General features: G+C 36.3%; 1 protein-coding gene across 8 annotated transcripts in view; it reads right to left on the bottom strand.

Moving 5' to 3' along the window:
• The window catches only part of MTA3 (metastasis associated 1 family member 3), a 139,310-nt gene that overhangs the window by 56,417 nt on the left and 62,514 nt on the right, over positions 1 to 20,379 (bottom strand). For all 8 annotated transcript variants that reach the window (XM_074537164.1, XM_074537165.1, XM_074537163.1 and 5 more), the window contains exons 8-12: positions 18,622 to 18,721; positions 13,621 to 13,809; positions 8,333 to 8,407; positions 3,307 to 3,365; positions 680 to 804 (exon numbers count right to left, since the gene is read on the bottom strand). In XM_074537164.1, the coding sequence (XP_074393265.1) occupies positions 680 to 804; positions 3,307 to 3,365; positions 8,333 to 8,407; positions 13,621 to 13,809; positions 18,622 to 18,721 (548 nt within the window). The remainder of the gene's footprint in view (positions 1 to 679; positions 805 to 3,306; positions 3,366 to 8,332; positions 8,408 to 13,620; positions 13,810 to 18,621; positions 18,722 to 20,379) is intronic.

Genomic DNA, 20,379 nt, shown 5'->3' with positions numbered 1-20,379 from the left:
TGCTTTATTTTTTTACACAAGTGCCAGAGAGGTGAACTCTAAATGGAAATTTTGGAAATGCTTCTAAAATAAATTTCAAAACAGGGACTTTGTATTGCTGATATTTTCTCCCAAAGGACTACCAGAAAAAATAACAACAAACCCACTATTTCTAATCTCACCCTGGAAAACAGGCTAATTAAGTTGGATTTTATATCTGCTCTCATATAACCTCTGTTGAGGGCTGCTATTCCAAGAAGTCCAACAGAATTATCACACAAAATACTAGAAAGAAGCGATAGTCCTCCCCATCTTTCCCAACAACAACAGAGGGAGAAAAACATTCCAAAACCATTCAAAGAAAAAAAAACAACTAAAAAACTCTGCAGCCTTAAAGAAAAAACAAAAGTAAATTTGAATCTAGCTTTGTGAAGGTAAAGAAATAGTAGATCAATGCCATCATATTATACTACTTAAACTTTCTGTGCTTTATGAATTGTTTAAAAATAAATCATAAAGAGATTTGAATACTTTAATTAATATACTGAAGGCAGCTCTAACTTTAAAGGTATTTCTGCCATAAGAGCACTTGCAAATTATCCTCTGTCATATCCTAACAATATTACATATGTTTTTTTTCTAACAGCACATATTAAGATTCACCCAAATTCTTGAGTCATTAAAAAATATATTTACTTACTATAGCAGCTTTCACAAGCCCGACCTATTACTGTGGCTTGTGCCTGGTAAGAAGCTCCCATTGCTCCGTTGACTGCAGCAGGTTTCCCATTGTTGCTGGATATTTGATTGGGATTTGGTTTGTTGCTTTAAATAAATTTTTTTAAAGGTTGCAAAAAAAAAAAAAAAAAGGTTTTATTAACTGGTTAGTCAACAGGAAGACAAACAATCGAATTCTGGAAATCTGATGTGTGCAGACAACATCTATAAAATCTTCTCTAAACAACAAGGGTAATTTTTGTACTCCTCTATTACTTTCAGCATTGTCAGACACTTGCTATGTTAGGAGCTGCTCTGACAGTCCAATTTGCAGCTTTTACTGTGCTCAGACTGTCTAAGCTACTTGGAAAGCTCATAAAAGACCAGCTCTCAGGGGTTAAAGCATTAACAAAAGTCTGACACAGCATGGAATTTAAGAAGGTGTTTCTAGTCAACAGATAAGGTTTACGAGTTGAGGATGGATTTTGAGTGAAGTATAACAAAAGGAGCAACAGTGACTGTAATACTACAAGGTTCTTGATCCCAGGAAAGGGTCAAACAGCCTCGTGTCTGAAAAAGTACACACAGTAATACAAATGTCTTATAACCATGGCAAAACTCACCCATATATCTGGTTTCTCTGTCTCAGTTCTCTTCTAAATTATTTCCTCTCTGAGAAGGCTAACTGGTTTTTGGATATTTCTGTTTGGCTTTTGAATATTATTGTACCATATCATTCTCATAATTATTCTAACTTCTAATACTTCAGTGAAGTAGGACTTTACAGGTCAATTAATTCAGAGAGCATTAATATAACTCCTCACTAGATTAAGTGCAATATTTCCAGAGTTTCAACTTTGTGAGTGTTAATTACCCTCAATACAATGCAAGGCTGGATACATTGATACCTAAGATAATTATTTGTCATTTTAGGCAGCATAAAATACATTAAAGTTAAAATGACAATTGAAGAAACCTTTGCTGTATCAAGTCTCTGTCTCCTGCCTTTTCCTTTTTCACCATATCAGCAAGAGACAATTTTACAATTTCCAATATTCTTTATCCTGGGCTCAACATACAGAAGAAGAGCTTGAAAGACAATTAAGTCTTCCACATTATGATCTGTTGCTTAGTTACCTTTCAGAAATGCCATGAATTGAAAGGGACTCTCTGGAATTAAGGACAGAACCTTGCAATTACAGGAAATACCTAATGATCAAGTTCAAAAAGGTACTCAGCTCTGAGAATCAATTCTGCTCAGATTTCAAATGCAATAAATGAGTCTTGAAGCACAGCATTTAGCAATCCCATGACCACCACAGATACCAAAGCCTTGAGAAGTCCTACCATCCTCCTGCTGTTGACTAGGGATTTTGTCTTGAAATGGAGGCAAAAGACAGGCAGTAAGATAAAAATGCAAAAATCCCACATTTTGTCATCCAATACAGCTGGTCCCTACTGTGAGCTAATTGAAAATCCATAATTGTCCACATGGACCAAGGAAGTTAAATTGAAATGCATAATGTAAAGTCTGAGCACTTTACGGTTTTCCTAAAGCAGCCACTCATCTGAGAAGGTTAGGGAACACTCATACTAGAGTTTTTAGCTTTTTTTAAACAGTGTGACTTGTTAGAGATGTGAGCTTCAAAACTCACAAAATTTGTTCTAAGATTACAATAAATTTAACAGTCTGCTGCTTTCATTGTAACATCTGTTTAAGAGAGAAGCCAGTATGAAATATGAAAATGAAACTCTATTGTATGTAATTTATACAAGCCATCAAAAATCTTTGTGAAGTACTTCCTTTGTTATTACATTCTTCTGTTATACAAACATTCACAACAATGGGAAGTTCATATATAAGTAAACAGAATATACCCACAGAAAGCTTAGAAAAAGGTGATTTGGAATCCTTTCTCTTGTCATAATATTGAGGAAATTATGAATATGTAGGAGGGGTTTTATCTTTTTTCTACAAATCACATGTTAACAGGAACAGACATAGCATCCAGTTTAAAAGAAATACAGATCAAAAACCCCTCAGAAGAAAACAAGATTGCATTAGTAGCACGTGGTCAAAGATAGAAGATCTGGAGCTGTGTGCTACCTTTAATTTAGAACCAGAACATCTCTTGTCTCTAGATGAAGAACAGATTTTATCAGCCAGATAAAACTGTAATGGGAAATTATCTCATTTTATTTTATGTAACTACATTAAAAACTGCTTCTACTTTGAAATATTGCATTTACACAAATATGAAGTGTTGTGCTACAGGGATTTGGAAGAGTTTGTTTTGTAACAACTGCTTTTTTAATTAATAGGCTCTTCTTGCATTTGAACAGACCACAGGTAGCACTTGATCAGCCTTTGCAAAACTTCTTATTCCAGACAAAAAAAACTGCGGGTCAAAAACAAAGATCAGTAAAGTAAGAAAGTTTCACTTGAAACAAGAGTTTCTGGCATTTTCGGATTATATCTCTGAATATAATAAATCCTGTAAAAGTAACCATTAGAGAGATGACTAGGAAAATAGCATGCATGTAACTGCATGTTACTGTTTCAATTTTACCTGCATATTATTCAAAAAATGAATCTGTTGTTATACTCACTAGGTGGGGATGTATACTTGTTTCAATTTACTTTCTGCTTCAGCTGCTTTCAGACGTTTCTAGGTGAAAAATGAACACATTAAAATACTTTATTACATTAAGGTATGACATTTCATAAAACTGCACACAATACATCTTTAAATTATTTCTGTTTTGTGATTTCAAAAGAGCTTCCAAAACAAGCGTAGAAACCTACACAATGAAAATAATGAAAAACAAGCTCTTGATTTTTAGTATTATTTTGAAATCACAATGTACTGTCCTTCCCAGTAAAACTCACAGGCCTCACATATGACAACAAAACTGTAAAAATGCCAATGACAGCTTACATAAATCACATCTGTGACTACCCCTCACTGCAGAATTAAGTAGAAATTAAATGAATGAAATTGTGCTCCTCATCAGTCATGTAACAAAACTTGTCTGTTCTGTCCCGAGTGAGGCTGAGCCTTAATACCACAGTACTAGTAGCAATAAAAGTCCACTGAGTCTTAGAAATAACTTATCACTTACTAGCATTAAATGCCATGAAAACTGTGGCTCAGGAACATCACAGTAACAGCACAGCTATACTACTGTCAACATAGTCTGTGAATTTACTAAATCATTACTTTCTTCTTTCTTTTAAGTTAACAAATTTAAACCATTTTGCATTTCTATAATGTTTAGAATTTTTAGTAATTGCCATATATTATACAAGTAACTAAGACAACAATTTTTTCAGCAGTGGCACAAGAAATACAGAGTTCAGGTGTCCACAGGTTTTCCAAAACATTTGTATGTAAAAGATGAAGGAAAAACATTATTTCCCTGCATTTTCTGTACTCAAGACATTACTTCTATTCACTTGAGAGAAAAAAAGGAAAAGCAAGAGAGAAAAGAATTTGAATCATGGTCAATTTCATTACAGAGGATAAAAAAAAGGAGGGGACAGTCAGCAATAATAAATCAGTACTACCTGTCTTTATAAGGTGATTAAAATTCAGTCCTTCATTTCACCTGCAACAGCCACTTCAACTCTCTGCTGTACTCGTATTTTTTGACACCCAACTTTTGCAAGGTTTATAATCCAGGAAAATACTTCCCACCTTGAGAAAACTATCATGAGATGACTCTGCTCTGAGGGTCCCTTGCCTGAGCCATGAGGTGAGTTACAAGGTAATTCAGCTTTACTGGCCCAGCAGTCTGACTAAAACTCTTGGTGTAAACTGCTGTTGTTCTCCATTTCATTAAGTTGTCTCTGTGTTGTCCATTTATAAAACTCTCTCTTATAAAAGTGCATCTTTAAGGAGTAATGTGTAACAAATAGACTTCTAATCAGTCCATGCCACCATTAATTAATTCCTGTGCAAGGAGAACTCTCTTCCATTTATCTCCAAAACAGTTTTCTTTTCCTTACAGCTTTTTGCTGTTCACAGATGCCCAGTTTGGCATTTGCTACAGAAGTGAATCCCATTGACATTGCTGGTACAGTTGCAATCCTTCCCCAGTGCCAGACCTGGCAACACTGCTCTACCCTCAGCAGGACCACAGAAAAATGCAAACAGGTCTGCTCTGCCTGCTTGGGTCAGTTTTTACAAGAGCAAGGAGAAAGAACAGCAGCAGCACCATGCTCCAAGTCTCATAAACTGGTAGTTTTTCATCTGAAAACATTTCACAGATCCCAGTGGTGAACTCCCTCTGCTTAACAGCAGGACACAGGTTTTTCACAACTGTCTCTCATTCCTTTTCTTATTATATCCAACAGTATAGAACTTGTTTGCAGCCTGACAGAAGCATGTGAAACTGCCAGGCAATGGGTCACCACACATTTCTCAGAGCTCCCTAACAAACTGGTCCATTTTACAAAAATGAGTTAATCTCACTGCACAGCTACCATAAGCAAAAGAGAAAATATAATAAAGGGCAAAAAAGGATGAAGGTTGCCCTGAAGCAGTGTCACAATGTAAAGGCATGTGTAGCAAACTGTATTAAGGCCAGATGGCAGTGTCAATGAGAAGGGACTATATAGACATTGATTAAATTTTAGTACTGGCATGGGGGTTGCAAGGAATGCAATTTAACAATTTTCTCCTTTATTTACTAAAAGGAATGATATACTGTCTTCTAAAAAATAAATGATGCAACGATATTTCACTATAAGCTATATTTTTATACAATAAAACTATGGCTACCATTGGTCTCTAAAAGCAACAGAACATGTCACAGCTTCAATTCTCACTGACATACCAACTTCTAAGTACAGAGAGAGAGGAAAGGATGCAGAAAGAAAACTACCAATAGTTGCAGTTTCAGAAATTAAACCTCTGTCTATTGAAATCTAGAGACAGAACTGGTAAAAGCTGGAGGTTGAAACTGAAAATATTTAGACAAGAAACAAAGCACCAGTTTGTAACAAATCCCTGGAGCAATGTAATAAATTACTGGAGCAATGTAACAAAGAGAGCTGATGCTTTACCTGGAAAAAAATTTACATCTTAAACAGTATTTCAAACAGGTCTTACAGACTGCATTGCAGGCGAGGTCAGACTATATACTAACCCAGTTTTTCATGGGGTCCAATGCTAGCATTGAAAATGAATGTTTGTGGGTTTTAAGAACTTTTGTTAAAAATATCAACTTACAAATACCCCAAGAACTGACCACTTTCCTAAATTAGTACTGCTTTCAACAGTGGAAATAAATAAATGAGAGGGAAATGTACTATACTGTTGCAGAAGGACAATTTAGCCATCATTTAATGTGCTCACTCTTTCCCTCTTACGAAGTCTCAATAAAGTCTTTTCCCATTGAATCGGACTTTCAAGGAGAACACCACAAACAAGTTTTCATTCTGTAGAATCCATCAATCAAACCTGGCCTTCCTCAAACACTGTATGTAACACAGTGGACATGAGAAGCGCCCTATCACCAGGAACGATTACCCAAGACTGAATTAGTTTTGCTAGACAGATTCAGAGAACTTTAACATATCTTCCCTTCAGTTTGACTTGAAGGGAAGATGTTCTCAAAGCAAGGTGGTAGCAGTACCTCCACTGCCATTAAATCACCACATTTATAACCTAGCAAGAATAACATTTAGTAAAAATCATGATAAAGAAACCATTTTTAGGCCTGACACAACACATCCTATTCACACAAAGAAATGAAGATATTCAAAAGCAATTTTTTATACTAAATCACACTGATCTAGAACTCAGAGATTGTATTTTAAGATTCAAGTATGTGCAATGACCTTTTTCATCTTCCTATTCCCACAAGTCCCCCTGCTCCTCATGCGTGAGATTTAGGAAAGAATGACTCTGAAATTTCCACTTTATTACTGAATACATTTTCTCCCTGAACTACATTCAATTATCACTGCTTGTTCTTTTTGGGGAAAAAAACCCTACAGATACTGTTTTGACTGAACAGTATCAATTTTTACCATTCAAAAAAAAAACCTAAACAAGGGCATGATGAAGTTCCTCTTAGGAAGGATTATAGAAATGTTAACCAGGATTAAAATTAAACATTTAGCCTACACTGGTTTTATTACTGAAGATCACATACCCTGAAAGAACATGTCTAAAGAATTCCATCCTGAGTGTATTGCCATGGTCTGAGTAGGATGTTGGAAGTTTATTCAGTTACAAGTAGAACACAGGCATTTACCAGAGCATTCAAGTTGCAGATAACCATAAAGCCTATGTGATTTTCCTGTAAAAACCCTAATCCTGTGAAAGGATATGCAATCTTAACACGTACACTTTGATCATTGTAGCAATAGAATCATGAAGAGCTCTAGAGAACTACAAAAGGAATCTTAGTCCTTCACCAACTACTCCAGAACAAGTATTTCAGAATAAAAGCCACATTTTTATCTGATTCTTAAAGATAATCTGTTGCCCAGCCATTAAGAGCTGACAAGATGCATAGCAAATATCTGTTGACAGCACCTCTCTAGGATAAAAATCAACAGTGGGGAAAAAAAGGGGTTTAAAGTGAAAGGAATAGTGACAAACCTAGAAAAACATGCCTTTATAGGGAACATATTATATTCTATTTGTATTATCCATAGACCTAAATTGTCCTAGTGATACTCCAAGACACTACCATGCAGCATTTTACTGCATGGTAGTAAAACTTATTTCCCTTACTTTCCATGCCCTAACAAAATGATGTAGAAACAATTTCAAATAAGCCAGAACAACCTGAACTAGCCATCCCTCTGACACATTTAATTTGAAACAAGTCCAAAGATCCATCTAATTTTACAGCTGTAGTTATTACAGCATAAAAATTATTTTCAATACACTGTCCATAACATCACCATCAATTATGTGGCAAATAAAGGAGGTACTAGCTTAAACATTAAATCAGCAATTAAAATGGAGCCTTTAAAAGTATTTTATGGTCTAAACCAAGGAGGAAATATATAAGGAGTACAATATATAAAAAAAATCAACACTGACATTTTGCCTAAACCTGCTAAAAACATCTCAGCATTGGTACCCAACACAACCTTGATGTGTTTTTGCTCCAGAGCAACCCAAACAGTCGAACATTCAATCAGAAGGATGAACAAAACCACTGTGTGCAGAATGGTCTCAATTTTGAAATGCTGGCAATGCCAAAGTAATGCTTTGTCCAGAAGCACCAATTAAGGGTTCATAACACCAGCAGCCACTGTAACACAATGGATTTTGTGCTTCCTTCAGTCCCATGGCAGAGCTTCATAGTCCAAAGCAGTTGCTCTGCAGCCCATTTCCATCTGATCCCCTACTGAAGGAGGAACCAGGAATCCTACTGCTTCAAACCAGCAGAAAATACAAATAGGCTAAAAAGCTCTTCACAGCTATGGGATGTACAGCAGAGGATTCAACAGTTCAGCCTGTAACACCACTGCTCTATACCCCAAAATATTACCTTAGGCCTCCCATTGTTTATCTTTTCAAGAACACAAACAGATTTTTACGGTTTAACAAGATCACTTTTTAAAAAGAATGTCTCAGACTAGTTCATTCTGAAATCGTCATAGAATTACCTGCTGCACATATCTGTCAGTGGTTTTCCACATGTAGTAATACTCAATGATGCTAGTCAGCGACTTCCAAGGCAGCTGAAAAACATTTGTTACAAGTTAAAATGGTTCCAAGAAATTGCAATGTCCACTTCTTATTAAACACATGTTAAAATCAAGTATAGTTGAGACAAATACTAAAACCTGGATGTGTTAAATAACTGCATTAGAATCCATATGCAAAAAACCACATATTGCAATTAATAATACACAACCATTAACAAGTATGCAGAATTACGGTATCACACACCCAAATCCAAATGTAATTTATTCTGTTTAAGCCATATAGTTAAACAAAATGATCAAAACAGAATGCAGATTTCCATCAGGAAACACAGAAGGCAATATCTCTTTTATAAAGTGTGTCCGTTGGAGAATAACATTAGGACTAAAAGAAATCATCTTGACAAGACTGTGCTTGAGTCTCATGATAATTTTACTCTTAAAAAATACAAAGGATACCATACATAGCTCAGATTTTTCATGTCCCATAACAACTCAGCTGCTCATACATTACCACTAGTTTTGCATAAACTCCCACATGCTCTCAACTATTATCAAGAAACAAAAGGATGCGAGGGACAAATGTTACCCCGAGCAACACGAGCGATACTGACAATAAATATTTCACAAAAATCTCTGTACAAACAAGGTGCCTTTGATAATGACAATTATTTTGGGTGCCCACGTTCATCAGTAAAATAAAAATGTGTTAACCTAAGTGTAGGGGAGAAAATTAGGCAATCATTTTTAATTATCACCAAATAATCTATTTAACTCCACAAGGTCTTTCTATAATTTAAATTAGGATGTCTCATCCAAAATTTATGCAATTTTTCTTCATAACTTGGAAACGTAATTTGTGTGTTATATTTTCTAGAAGCACACATTAATGCAAATATTACCTGCTTTCTAGAAATGAGGATGATGTTTAGGATGTTCCAGAAAATACAGGTGTGGAAACTGATCTTTCCAACCATCCTCACCCCACTAGGCAGCTTTCTGCATGTTTTAAGCCAAAAGAAGAGTTTCCTGCACCTTTGGTTAAATTCCTAAAGCACTAGAGAAACATCTTCTCACACTCCTCTCCCTGCACGCAGGAGCTGACTGCAACAGGAATTTTTCAATTCTTGAAAAGTGCTTGATTCAGGTTCAGAGTCAGAAGTGTTCCACAGTGTGTGAATCCTTGAACATTTACATTTGATCCAAAAGCAGCAGTGTATGAAATGCTTATGCTGATGTCTCAATAGTAACACAATTCAGGTTCCTAAAATCCTTTTGCTTTCTCAGGTAAATTATGCCTTGAGAGAAATCTTCCCTCAAAAAGGCCAGTGACAAGATGTATTTGATGTGAGGTGACAGATAAAATGATTCTCAGTCTTCAGGTCCACATTCCCCTGGCATCCAGGTGAAATGCTTCACCCCAACTACCTGCCATTGACAATTAGTACATTTTAGCATATCCATACTTAGTTTCCTTTCTGAATATTTATTAGCATGTTCACGCTACAAATGTTTGTAGTGTGAACATGCTAATTTCTCTAGAAAATACTTTTATCTATTTTAACTATGGCTGTGGCACCAGTATGTTTATTTATTCACTAGGTATTTACAATTAAAGGAAGGTAATTAGGATGCTTGGACCAAATAACTGTAATCCTTTTATACTTTGATTCAAAACTTGGAAAAGGTGTTTGGCAGACTGAGTATGGATAACCTGTATTCCATTTACCTATGCACTTAATGCTTTGAACTGCCAGTGAAGCTGTGAACCACAGATTAATACATTGTCATTACCAAATTCCCTTCTTGAAAGAAGTAAATGTGCTCATCTGCACAACATTTTTGAAGGAGAAAACTAGCAAAAACTATCAGCTCTACAAAAACAGAGAGAGGGGAGTTTTACATTTCTTTAGTTTCCCCAGGCTAAAAATAGACCAATCAAATTAGATCCACAAGAAAAAATTAGGATTATAAAGCATCCTAAAATGAACATGGTAATTTTAAGGCATGTCTTCACAATTTTCTAAAGCTGGAAAACAGTTGCTCCTGCTTTCTATAAACAGTCTCTATTCTTGATTACTAAGGCCTTTCTTGCCATATCTGAGATGAAATAGTTATGGATTTATGAAAACTGTTGATAATGAAAAACTAAGAATTAACACGTATATCATCTTTGTCTTACTGTTAGGGAAATAGTTACATTTGGAGAACATAGAATATCCATTCTTTTTCCATTCTACTGCTCTGGGATGTGAAATAATTCAACACATCAAGTAAATTGAATTAGCTTATAAGGTTTAGCTTGATTAGGATTCACACAGAGTCTTAAAGATAGAAGAACCTCTCCTACAAGAGTCAATGAGTCAACAGTTGATGAAAATTATTATTCAACAGCTAGATTGGTAACTTGATTACAATTGAGCATCTCCTAGCCATGAAAAAAACGTAAAGACCTTTACACCATTTAACTTATAACAATCTTGTTTACTAACATTTAGTGTTTGTAGCTTAATACTTGAGCTGCACATTGAACATCAAACAGTGGCAGTTCCCAGTAACTGCTGGAAAAGTAAATTAATCTGCCCTTTCCAGAACTATCATGTAAGGCTGCAATTGCAGCAGCTGTGCCCTGCAAATCTGGGCCGACACAGAAAAGGCAACTCCTGTGGGATGTAATGACTCAGGCAGGTACCACATCACCCTTCTGCTTCAGCAGACTGCTACCAGCCCCTTTCAGCCATGCAACATGGCTTTCTTGCCTGTCCTGTGGCACCACTGTGTGACTGCTCAAGTTGGAGTTCAATCTCAGGCACTGCAGATTTAGTTTTACCATTAGATCCTACCTGGAGACTCAAACAAGTTCACACGTACACTATCAGCCCATTATCTTCTTTGCCCTTGCTCTTACAACACATCTAAGAGTACTTAGATACTTATGGGAAGTAAACTTATCAATGGCTTGCCACTGAAGAGAGGGAGGATAACAGATGAAAGTACTATGGTGGAAAATCACTGCTTACATGCTACAGAGTTCTACCTACCTCACCTTGCAGGAACTTTTCACATAGCCGTGATCTAAATCTCCAAGGACTATTTTCGATGATTACTTAAAAAGCAAATGTGTGTTTTCAAATCCCTGCACTTTTAGATTGCTACATAGGAAGTGAGAACACATAAATTTTACACTAGAGAAATTAAGAAATCCCAAGACTACACAATGGCTAACATAATTGAAAGCTTTCAAATTACATAGAATTAAATAAAGATTGTGCACTGTTCTTAGTACCATATAAATTGAGATATAAAATAGATGCTCTTCTAAGAATGTTATTAAAATAACATTTTTCTAAAGATTAGAAAAAAAAAAGTGACTAATAGATAATATCCCTGTTCTAACTAAAATAGTTAATTAATATAACTATAATAATTAGTGCCCCACATCCATTTGTGCTGCACTCTGACTCATGGTTAAGGTGCCCTCAGTAGGCTATGCAATCCTATCACCAGATATGGGTGTGTCTCCTGCTCTGGGAGGTGATCGGGCAAAATAGCTGCATTTTGGGAAGGAATATTTAGTGAAAGAGGGCTGATATTGGGACAAAATTTTATCAGGGTATCCAAGACAAAATTTTAACATTGTAAACAGTTTCTATGAAAGTCGTTCAAATATCTAGCATTTGAATATTACAAATGCAGAAGCAACACGTTTGAAGAATATTACAAATTCTTGCAACACGTTACTACACTGCACTACTTTAATGCAGTAGTAGGTAACACAAAAATTATACAGAAAATAAAAATACCACATAAATACCAGACACAAGCCTTCTGAATGCTTGGTCACAAATTGTGTTAGGACACAACTTGTAAACAGCCAATAAAACATGTTATATGCTTAGGCCATTTTCAAAAGCCAAATATTATATATTAGGAACCATTTAATTAGAAGACATAGCTCCTGAACTATTGTACACTTACAAATGAGACCCATTTGTCTGTATAAGAAATAATAAGGAAGCCAGTTTACCTTAAGATTTCTGTTCTAAAATATCTATAAATATTGTTCTCCAGTAATATTTTCTTGAACTTAAAAGAGCTGTTTCAGCCATGATGCAATGTTCAACCTTATGTCATCAATGTAATGAACATTTTCTCCCTTAGGAGTCTCAAAATTAAGCATGCAGATGTAATACACCTATTAAAATGTCAGTTCCTTAGAAAAACAATAGCCTTCACTTCCCACCTTCATTCAATTACCTGTTCCATTTCAAATCTGTGAAAATGAAGGAAAGACAGCTCATTACCAAGCCTCCTCCCACTGTCCTGTAAGGACTTCTGCCTTGTAAGGACTTCTGCATTTACCCTACATTTTTTCCCCCTCACAAAGACTATTAATAAACTTCTGTAAAGAAAATTTAAAAATCTGATTTCTCAGAGTCATGCAGTATGGGATGAATGTGAAAATGTTTCAATCGACTTCAATCTCAAAAATTGAATTCTTTTGGTTCAAATCTTAACTTTTTCATGAAGCCAAACTTGAACGTGGTACAACAGAGGAAATATTTTTCCTTGAAAGGAAAAGGCTCTCCATAAAATGTGAAAAAAATTGCAGCAAATTGCTAGCAATTCTAGCAATCCATTTAATTTCATTACTCTGCATTAGAATTACCAAATTAAAGGTTTACTGCCCTATAGTCTGATACTTCAGTACAAAAATGATTGTAGTTAGAACATATTGGAAAACATTTCTTTTACTTTTCAGAACTGCCAAAACATCTAATATGTCAAAACAACTCCCTGTGGTACATTTTAAAACCTATCTGAATTCAAATGTCTCTCTGCTAATCATAGCAGGAAACCCCAGCTTTCCAAAAACACCCAGGGGAGTCAGCCATGTAGCTGCTAATGAATTTCACTGGAAATTGTGGAAACACACTGCAAAGCTCCTGGACCTTTTTCAGATGCTTGTAAGATCCTTGTAAAAATCCTTATTGGAGTGTCTCAGCGTGAGACGTCCTACCTGATATTAAACCACAAAAAAATAATCTTCTGTCACCATCTTTCCAAACAACAGCATTGAACAAGAAAGCACATTGACTTTCAGCCAGATAAAATGTATAGATATGTTAATCACACGCCTCAGCTACACAGATTTCTCCCCTAGCTAGACCTTCCAAACCTACAGAAAGCAACTACGCTCAACCATGGCAAAACACAGCTCCGGGAAAGGGCACTGCTTTCATACTTACAAAGTCTTGTCGGATGTCATTGAAGTCCTTGCCATACTTTTCCAAAGCCTCTTCAAATAAGCTAGCTTCTGATGCTGACCACTCCTCCATTTCATCTCTGCACAAGACAGGCCCTCCCAGGGGCACCAGGACACCAACAGCACTGCTCAGGTCATAGTTGTGCTTATGCAGGGTGTCCATTGCATGAAACTGGCAGGGACAAGGAGAGAATAAAGAAGTGTTTAAATTAACACTAGTCCATCTCAGTTAATGCAAATTCAATATATTATTCTCTATAAACCAAGCAAGGAGCCTCAATTAATGCTAAAATTAGAATCTATCTTGATATTGTATTTCTCTGCTGTGGAATATGAGGAAAATAAATGGTTTATTACTTAATCTGGGAAAGGAAATACCTTGATAAAATGTTTACCAAAAATGACATTAGTTTATTAGTTCCTGAAAATTATTAGCGAACATTTCTAAAGAATCTCTTGTTGGCAGAAACTTGTTCCGAGAAACCCAATAAAGACAGTGGCACATATTGACTGTGGGTCCATTTTCAATTAACAGAAGCTCTAAATAATAACTAAACAGCTGCTCAGACATCTATGAGCCCAATATTCTCATTGTTGGAGAAGGAAGACATTTATTGTTTTCATTATCATCATACTGAAAGAGCAGCAAGATTTTTGTCCCTTGCTCAACACTGTTATCACAGACTGGTAAATAAGGTTTCTTTGGTTGATTCCCTTTCTGTTATAAAAGGGAAAAACAGAAAAGAAACAAATTAGAACAATCTTCCCACTGTAGGTAACACTGAATGCTCCCATTGGTAACCAATGGTGGGAATAATAAAAAGTAAACTAATCCAACTGTTGGGAAAATGAGCAACAAGAAACATTTCCAACTCAGGGTCCCAAAAGACCCCAGCAGCACACTCCAACTGGCTGTGCTGAAGGAGATATCAGAGCTATAAGTGTGATAATGTCTGGGACTCTATCAGTCCCCTCCCAGTGTGTCCCACCACAGTGCTGAGCTCCACGTGTAGCATGCAAACTCTCAAGGCCACAAACCCAGCTATGAGAAAGCCTTGCAAGGAAGGAGCACTCCTGCCTTATGTGTCAGTAGAGCAATTCCAGCTGAGCTTCTGCATACAAATCTAGTGCCAATAATGGATTTTTCTTGGTTTTTGCCATCTTCTAATCAATTACTATTGTCTTTCCCCAGTGTTTACTATAAGTTTTTGAGTGCTATCAAGCACCACATTCTGGAACTGTTTTGTTCTGCAAGAAGCAATGTCACTATTATCCTGCAATGCATCATTTTACTTACGGTTCAATCAAATTGACCAGCCTGGAGAAAAGCCATTGTTAAAATCAAGCATTCTTATAGTAAAGTATGTAACATAATGCCTAAAATCCATCAGCTTCATATTCGAGAATGTACATTGAAATCACTGATTTATTGTTTACTATTCAGGCAAATGATTAAACCAGGTCTAAAGATTTAACTCTTACAGGAGATGTGCTACTGAGGTTTAAATCTGTTTAAATTACAACCCTCATAGAAAAGCAGTACACACAGGATGTGTTCCAAGCAGCTGCTGAATCCAGATCTATTCACTGATACCAACTTTCATATAAACAGCAGCAGAAGTGAATACATTGGAATCTTGCTCTTGTTTTACATTCATTTTTCATCTATAATAAACACTTGACTCCATAACGCCTTTTTGATATTACTAAAGAAAAGACTTATACTGAACTCTGTGGATAATTACTGCCTTCCCTGAGCTGTCCTGTGACAGAAGACCACTGACAAGTTCTTTGATAACAACTCTGCCTTCTACAGGGTTGTCAGCCCTGACCTGCATCAAAGTTCCACACTGCAATGCAAATTGTGGTAGCAAAAGCATGAGAAGCCTGAAGGCATTAGCAGAGGCTAAGAGAAAAGGTCCTAGGATATCTTCCTGGCATTGTCTCTCCCAAGCAGGAGCCTGAAGGACAGAGAAAGAGCCACCCTTCCCAAAGAACTCTTGCCCAGAGCATGCTGTTCAGCAGAGACACGGGGCACATCAGAGGAAAAGCGTTAGCCATGCAGCTAAATGGCAACTTCAAGTCCAAATATAAGCAGGTAGAGGAAGAAACTTTCCACCAAAAGCTAAGGAAGGGTTGCATGGAGCTGGAAGAAAGGGCATGAGAGGGCATCCTGCAAGCAGCCACACAGCACAGCTCCCAAACCAGCTGCCATTCCAGAGTGAGCTGCCTCCATCAAAGCACTCAAACTGGAAACTGGAAACAGAGAGTGGATTCTCCAATTCAATCATACTTTAAGTGCGTTTACCTTAGGAGCCACATATATGGAAGTCTAATAAAAACCATTAAAGAGATACCATCCAAAATGCAAAAAAAAAAAAAAAAAAAAAACAACCTGCTCATACTTGTCATTTGGAAGAGACATCCAATATCAGATTTAGGTCCCTACAGTAAGGTCACTTAAGCTCTTCTGAACAAACTCAGCACAAGGAGCAAGTGATGCCCTCAGCCTGCTTTGCTTTAAATGGCTTTCATGGTGAGTATATGCACTATAAAGTATTTAGGAATCTGAAACACAAGGTCTTCCAAGTCTCTTTCTCTTCTTAGAGATCAATTTTCATTATGAAATAAAACTCTGTCTTTGAGAAGGCCAGAAATGCAAGTTTCAGTTGGTTGTCTCACTGTAAGAGAAGCCCCTTATCATCTAAGAAGGTAAACACACATTGTTTCACATCTTCTGTGGGGTTTTCTAAAAGCAGGGAGTTTCCTATCTTGTCCCATTACCTTCCCTATGTTTTCAAAATAAAGGAGCCTGAAAGCAGCCTCTCAGTTGTTATTCATCTGCAAGAAACGTGTACATCAGCCCTGGATTTATCTACGTTTATTATCTAGGTTTTTGGTTTTTGTTTTGGTTTGTTTTGTTTTGTTTTTCTTTTAATATCACTCTGTTTACAGTTATCTCTGATTAAAACTAAATAGGATTAAAACTTAATTAGGAATACTGGAAAGCCACAGGTGTGGTAAGCAGAAATCCCATTAATATAACCTTAGGTGCAAGGGTTATCTGCCTTGCATTAATAAGATAGATGGTATAATTTTCTTAGTGTTATGCACCTATATGAAAAGTATAAATGAGAAACACCACAAGTTCTGCAAATGTCTCTACGAACTTTAACTGCTGCTGAAAATATGCTCCCAATTAACATGGAAATGTCTGAAAAAGTAACTATTATAATGACAAATATGTCTTTTCTTAATTTAGAAGGAAGTACGTTGCCAAAAAGCTAAAAAAGTAGGGTTTTAAAAAGCTGAGGGGGTAGGAAAATGAGAAGAGACAGACACAATAATTAAGCCTAGGGTGGCTCCTTTGATGCCTCATTATAAGATATGCCTTTCATTAAGTGTAATGGATCTTAATGGATCATTTGCAATGGAGAAACATTAACATGGCACTCAAACAAAGTACCCCTTTATTAGCAGCATTGCACATGTACTTTCAAATGAGAAGTTGCCATAAGGATAAATCCACTCTATTAAATACTGAATACAGGATGCAGATAAAGAAGGGATATGCAATATGTGAAACTTATTAGAAATTCTTAATCCAACAAAATATTAATATAATGAAAAATGGTAAGAACTATTTTGATGAACAAAATTAAGTATTTAATGTGAACAGAATTGTGCTGATAAAAGTCATACTAGCAACTGTGAAACAGAAAATTATTTTTGAGTATTACTCAAAACATTAAATTTTGCCCCTGCCTTTGCGATGCTATCATAGTCCAGACTAAATCAGTTTTCTGTTCAATAGCCTTTAAATATACTACAAAAGTGTACTTAAAGAAATTAAATATTTTTCTCATCATAATAAAAAAAATATTTTATCTGAAATACAAGAATTGTCCCACTGAATCAGACCAATCACCCATTTAACTAAGCATTGTGTCTCTTACAGTAGCACCAAGGAATATTAGCTAAAATATTCAGGTAAGTCTAATCACAGTCTGAGGTCAATTCCCATTTCACTCACCAGCACCTGCAAAGCTTCAGAATGAGGCCATGTAGACGGTACACCTTTCCATATTCTCCTCAGTACTAATTTATGGCTTATATGGCTACATAATTTTTCTAACCTTTTTAATCCTGCTGGTAACTGCCCATTCCCACAAAGTTTTGTGCAACTGAATTCTAGGGGCTATCTATTCACTTTATAAGGCAGTGCCTTAACTATTTTGAACAAATCTGTCAGTTTTATTGAGTTTCCTCTAATTCTAATACTCCAGTATCTGCTAAATAGCAGGTCTTCTTTAGCCTAAACTATGTGATGGTGTTTAGGTACAAAAAGCCTAAAATAATAAAACAATAGTTGATTTCTTTGGAAATCTAAGTCAAACCTGATTCACTGAAGCAGTAATATTTTTGGTCTCACATAGTGTTCCTGACATACTTTATTTACTGCAGCACACCTCATCTCAGCTAGTATGATTATACAGAAGCAAACCTGCAATCAATATATTTTTCACTATCTCTAAGAGATGCAGGTGCTTACATTAACAGCATACTAAGGAAACATAGCAGAAATATGCTAATTGAAATGTTCTTTAAAAATATGCTTACAAAGTCAGATTGCTTATCCTTTAGAAAATATGGTGACATATACATCCAGTAAGTATGAATCATTATCCACACAATTTTTAGTCTGCTTTATTACCACAATAATGACACTGCCCTGAATGAATCCCTATACAATGTGTATTATCCATTCTGCTGTGGGTGATCCACAACTGAAGCCAAGTGTTGCACAGTGTGATTACTAGGGCAGCACTGAGAAGCTTAAAGAAAACACACAGGATTTTCTAACACACACACACCTTGCTTGCAGGTATCTAAAGACAACAAGTGGAAAATGGGGACTTTGGAACACCAGATAGCGTTGAATTCATGGATATAGAAGTCGTAGGATGTTTAAGAAGCCACCTACCAGTGTGATGTCTCGGGAAGCAGCAGCTGCACTCATGTGTAGACTGGGTTGCCTGACAGAACTGCTGCAGTCCAAGGCTCGAGCAAAGGTGCCAACCGCACTGCAACAGAGGAGCGGGAGCAGCAGTAAACACACAGAAATATGTAACCCCAAGTATCAGACTGTGCCATAGCTATAAAAGTGTCCTTTTCCACATGCAAGCCACATACTGATACTGTTTTCAGATCTTTGCTAACAAAGAACAACTTCATAAAGACAAATCACTAAACACTGCAGCAAAAACTCCAACCTTCTGTCCCCTAAAAGTAATGACATACATATAAGGAACAGCAGCTCAGAAACAAAAGATACTCAGAGAATTCTCATGTACCAACCTCTTAATCTATAGAATTTTCAATTAATTATGAAGTCAAAGGTTCTCCATAGTTTGAGGTTTACAATCAGGACTACTATTTCTAAAACTCCAATGATATAATAGTGCTTAAAAATTATAATTCCGATTTAAAAGGGGGTTCACCACATCCATATGAGGAAATTAAAAATATTTCATTCTCTTCAGTAGTACATGTCTTCTACTCCCATCTTCTACCTTTCATGGCAGTGAGCCTAAAAAAGCATATCAGCTTCATCTAAGGTACTCCCAAAATTCCTGGTGTTATCACAGGTTTCAAGCAATAGTTAAATAAATGGATCTCTCAACATACTTAAAGCATTCCATTATTGAAATGGAAATATTTTTTCCAAAACTTCACTTTGTTTTCCACTTTTGTTGATGAATTGCACATGGCATCTATTATACTTAGACTGTTCTAAACTGTAAACATTTTTTGGAGAGGGGTAAATATTTCTTGCAAGTACAGCTATGTATCATGCACAGTGAAGGAAAAGGTGCATAGAGAATTTGACTGGGCCCAGCCTATCATACAGGAAATGAGCAAAGATGCAGTGACACAAAATATTATCAATAAACAGATCAGAAGTTTCTCCAGTACCTGGATTTGTATAATGACTCTTGAGGTGCATTCAGAAAAAATCTGTTTGTTGCAGTTATGACATAATCCCTTTTAAATGCAAAGACCCAGTTACAGATGTAATGCAGAGCAATCCACTGGCGTAGGGACTCAAGCCTCACTCAGCAATTGCACCCCACACAACTTGCGAGTGCAGAATTATACCAGTGGTGAATGTCACTGACAAATAAACACACTTTGCTATATCCTATAAATGTGATATACAACAGTAAAACAATGTGCATCAAGACTTTAACTCACTGAAGTTATAAATGATCATGGAGAAACAGATAATAAAGTACGTTACCGCAATTTTATCTTGAATCTCAAAAAATTTATTACTGACTGCATGTTTCAGTACTTGCTGCCACAGTCTTACAAGCTAAGATTTAACAGCAGTGATTCAGACCCCCTGATATTAACTGCTTTTCTAAAGGCTGTGGAATAAATAAGTGATATTGAAATGTTTTTCCACAACCTTTGCTCCCTCTTTGTGGAGATGGTAAACATGAGAAAACACATACACATTCTATTCCCCCCCCCCCAAAAATTGGCAGTACATAAAACAGTATTTGTGCATAAATCCCTCCCAAGAATAAGGCTCTATTATGAACACATTTCCTGATAGTCTGTCAACCCTTTCAACATGCTGGCATTGATAAGGGCTGTAGCTAAGCAGTCTTTCCTGTGATCCTTCTGTCCCTCCTGCTCAAACCAGTGAATGTGGCATGACTGCATTTCCCTTCTG

Source organism: Zonotrichia albicollis, chromosome 3, assembly GCF_047830755.1.
Source record: "Zonotrichia albicollis isolate bZonAlb1 chromosome 3, bZonAlb1.hap1, whole genome shotgun sequence".
In the NCBI taxonomy this organism is placed as follows: domain Eukaryota; kingdom Metazoa; phylum Chordata; class Aves; order Passeriformes; family Passerellidae; genus Zonotrichia; species Zonotrichia albicollis.
This window is presented reverse-complemented; position numbering and strand designations above follow the sequence as displayed.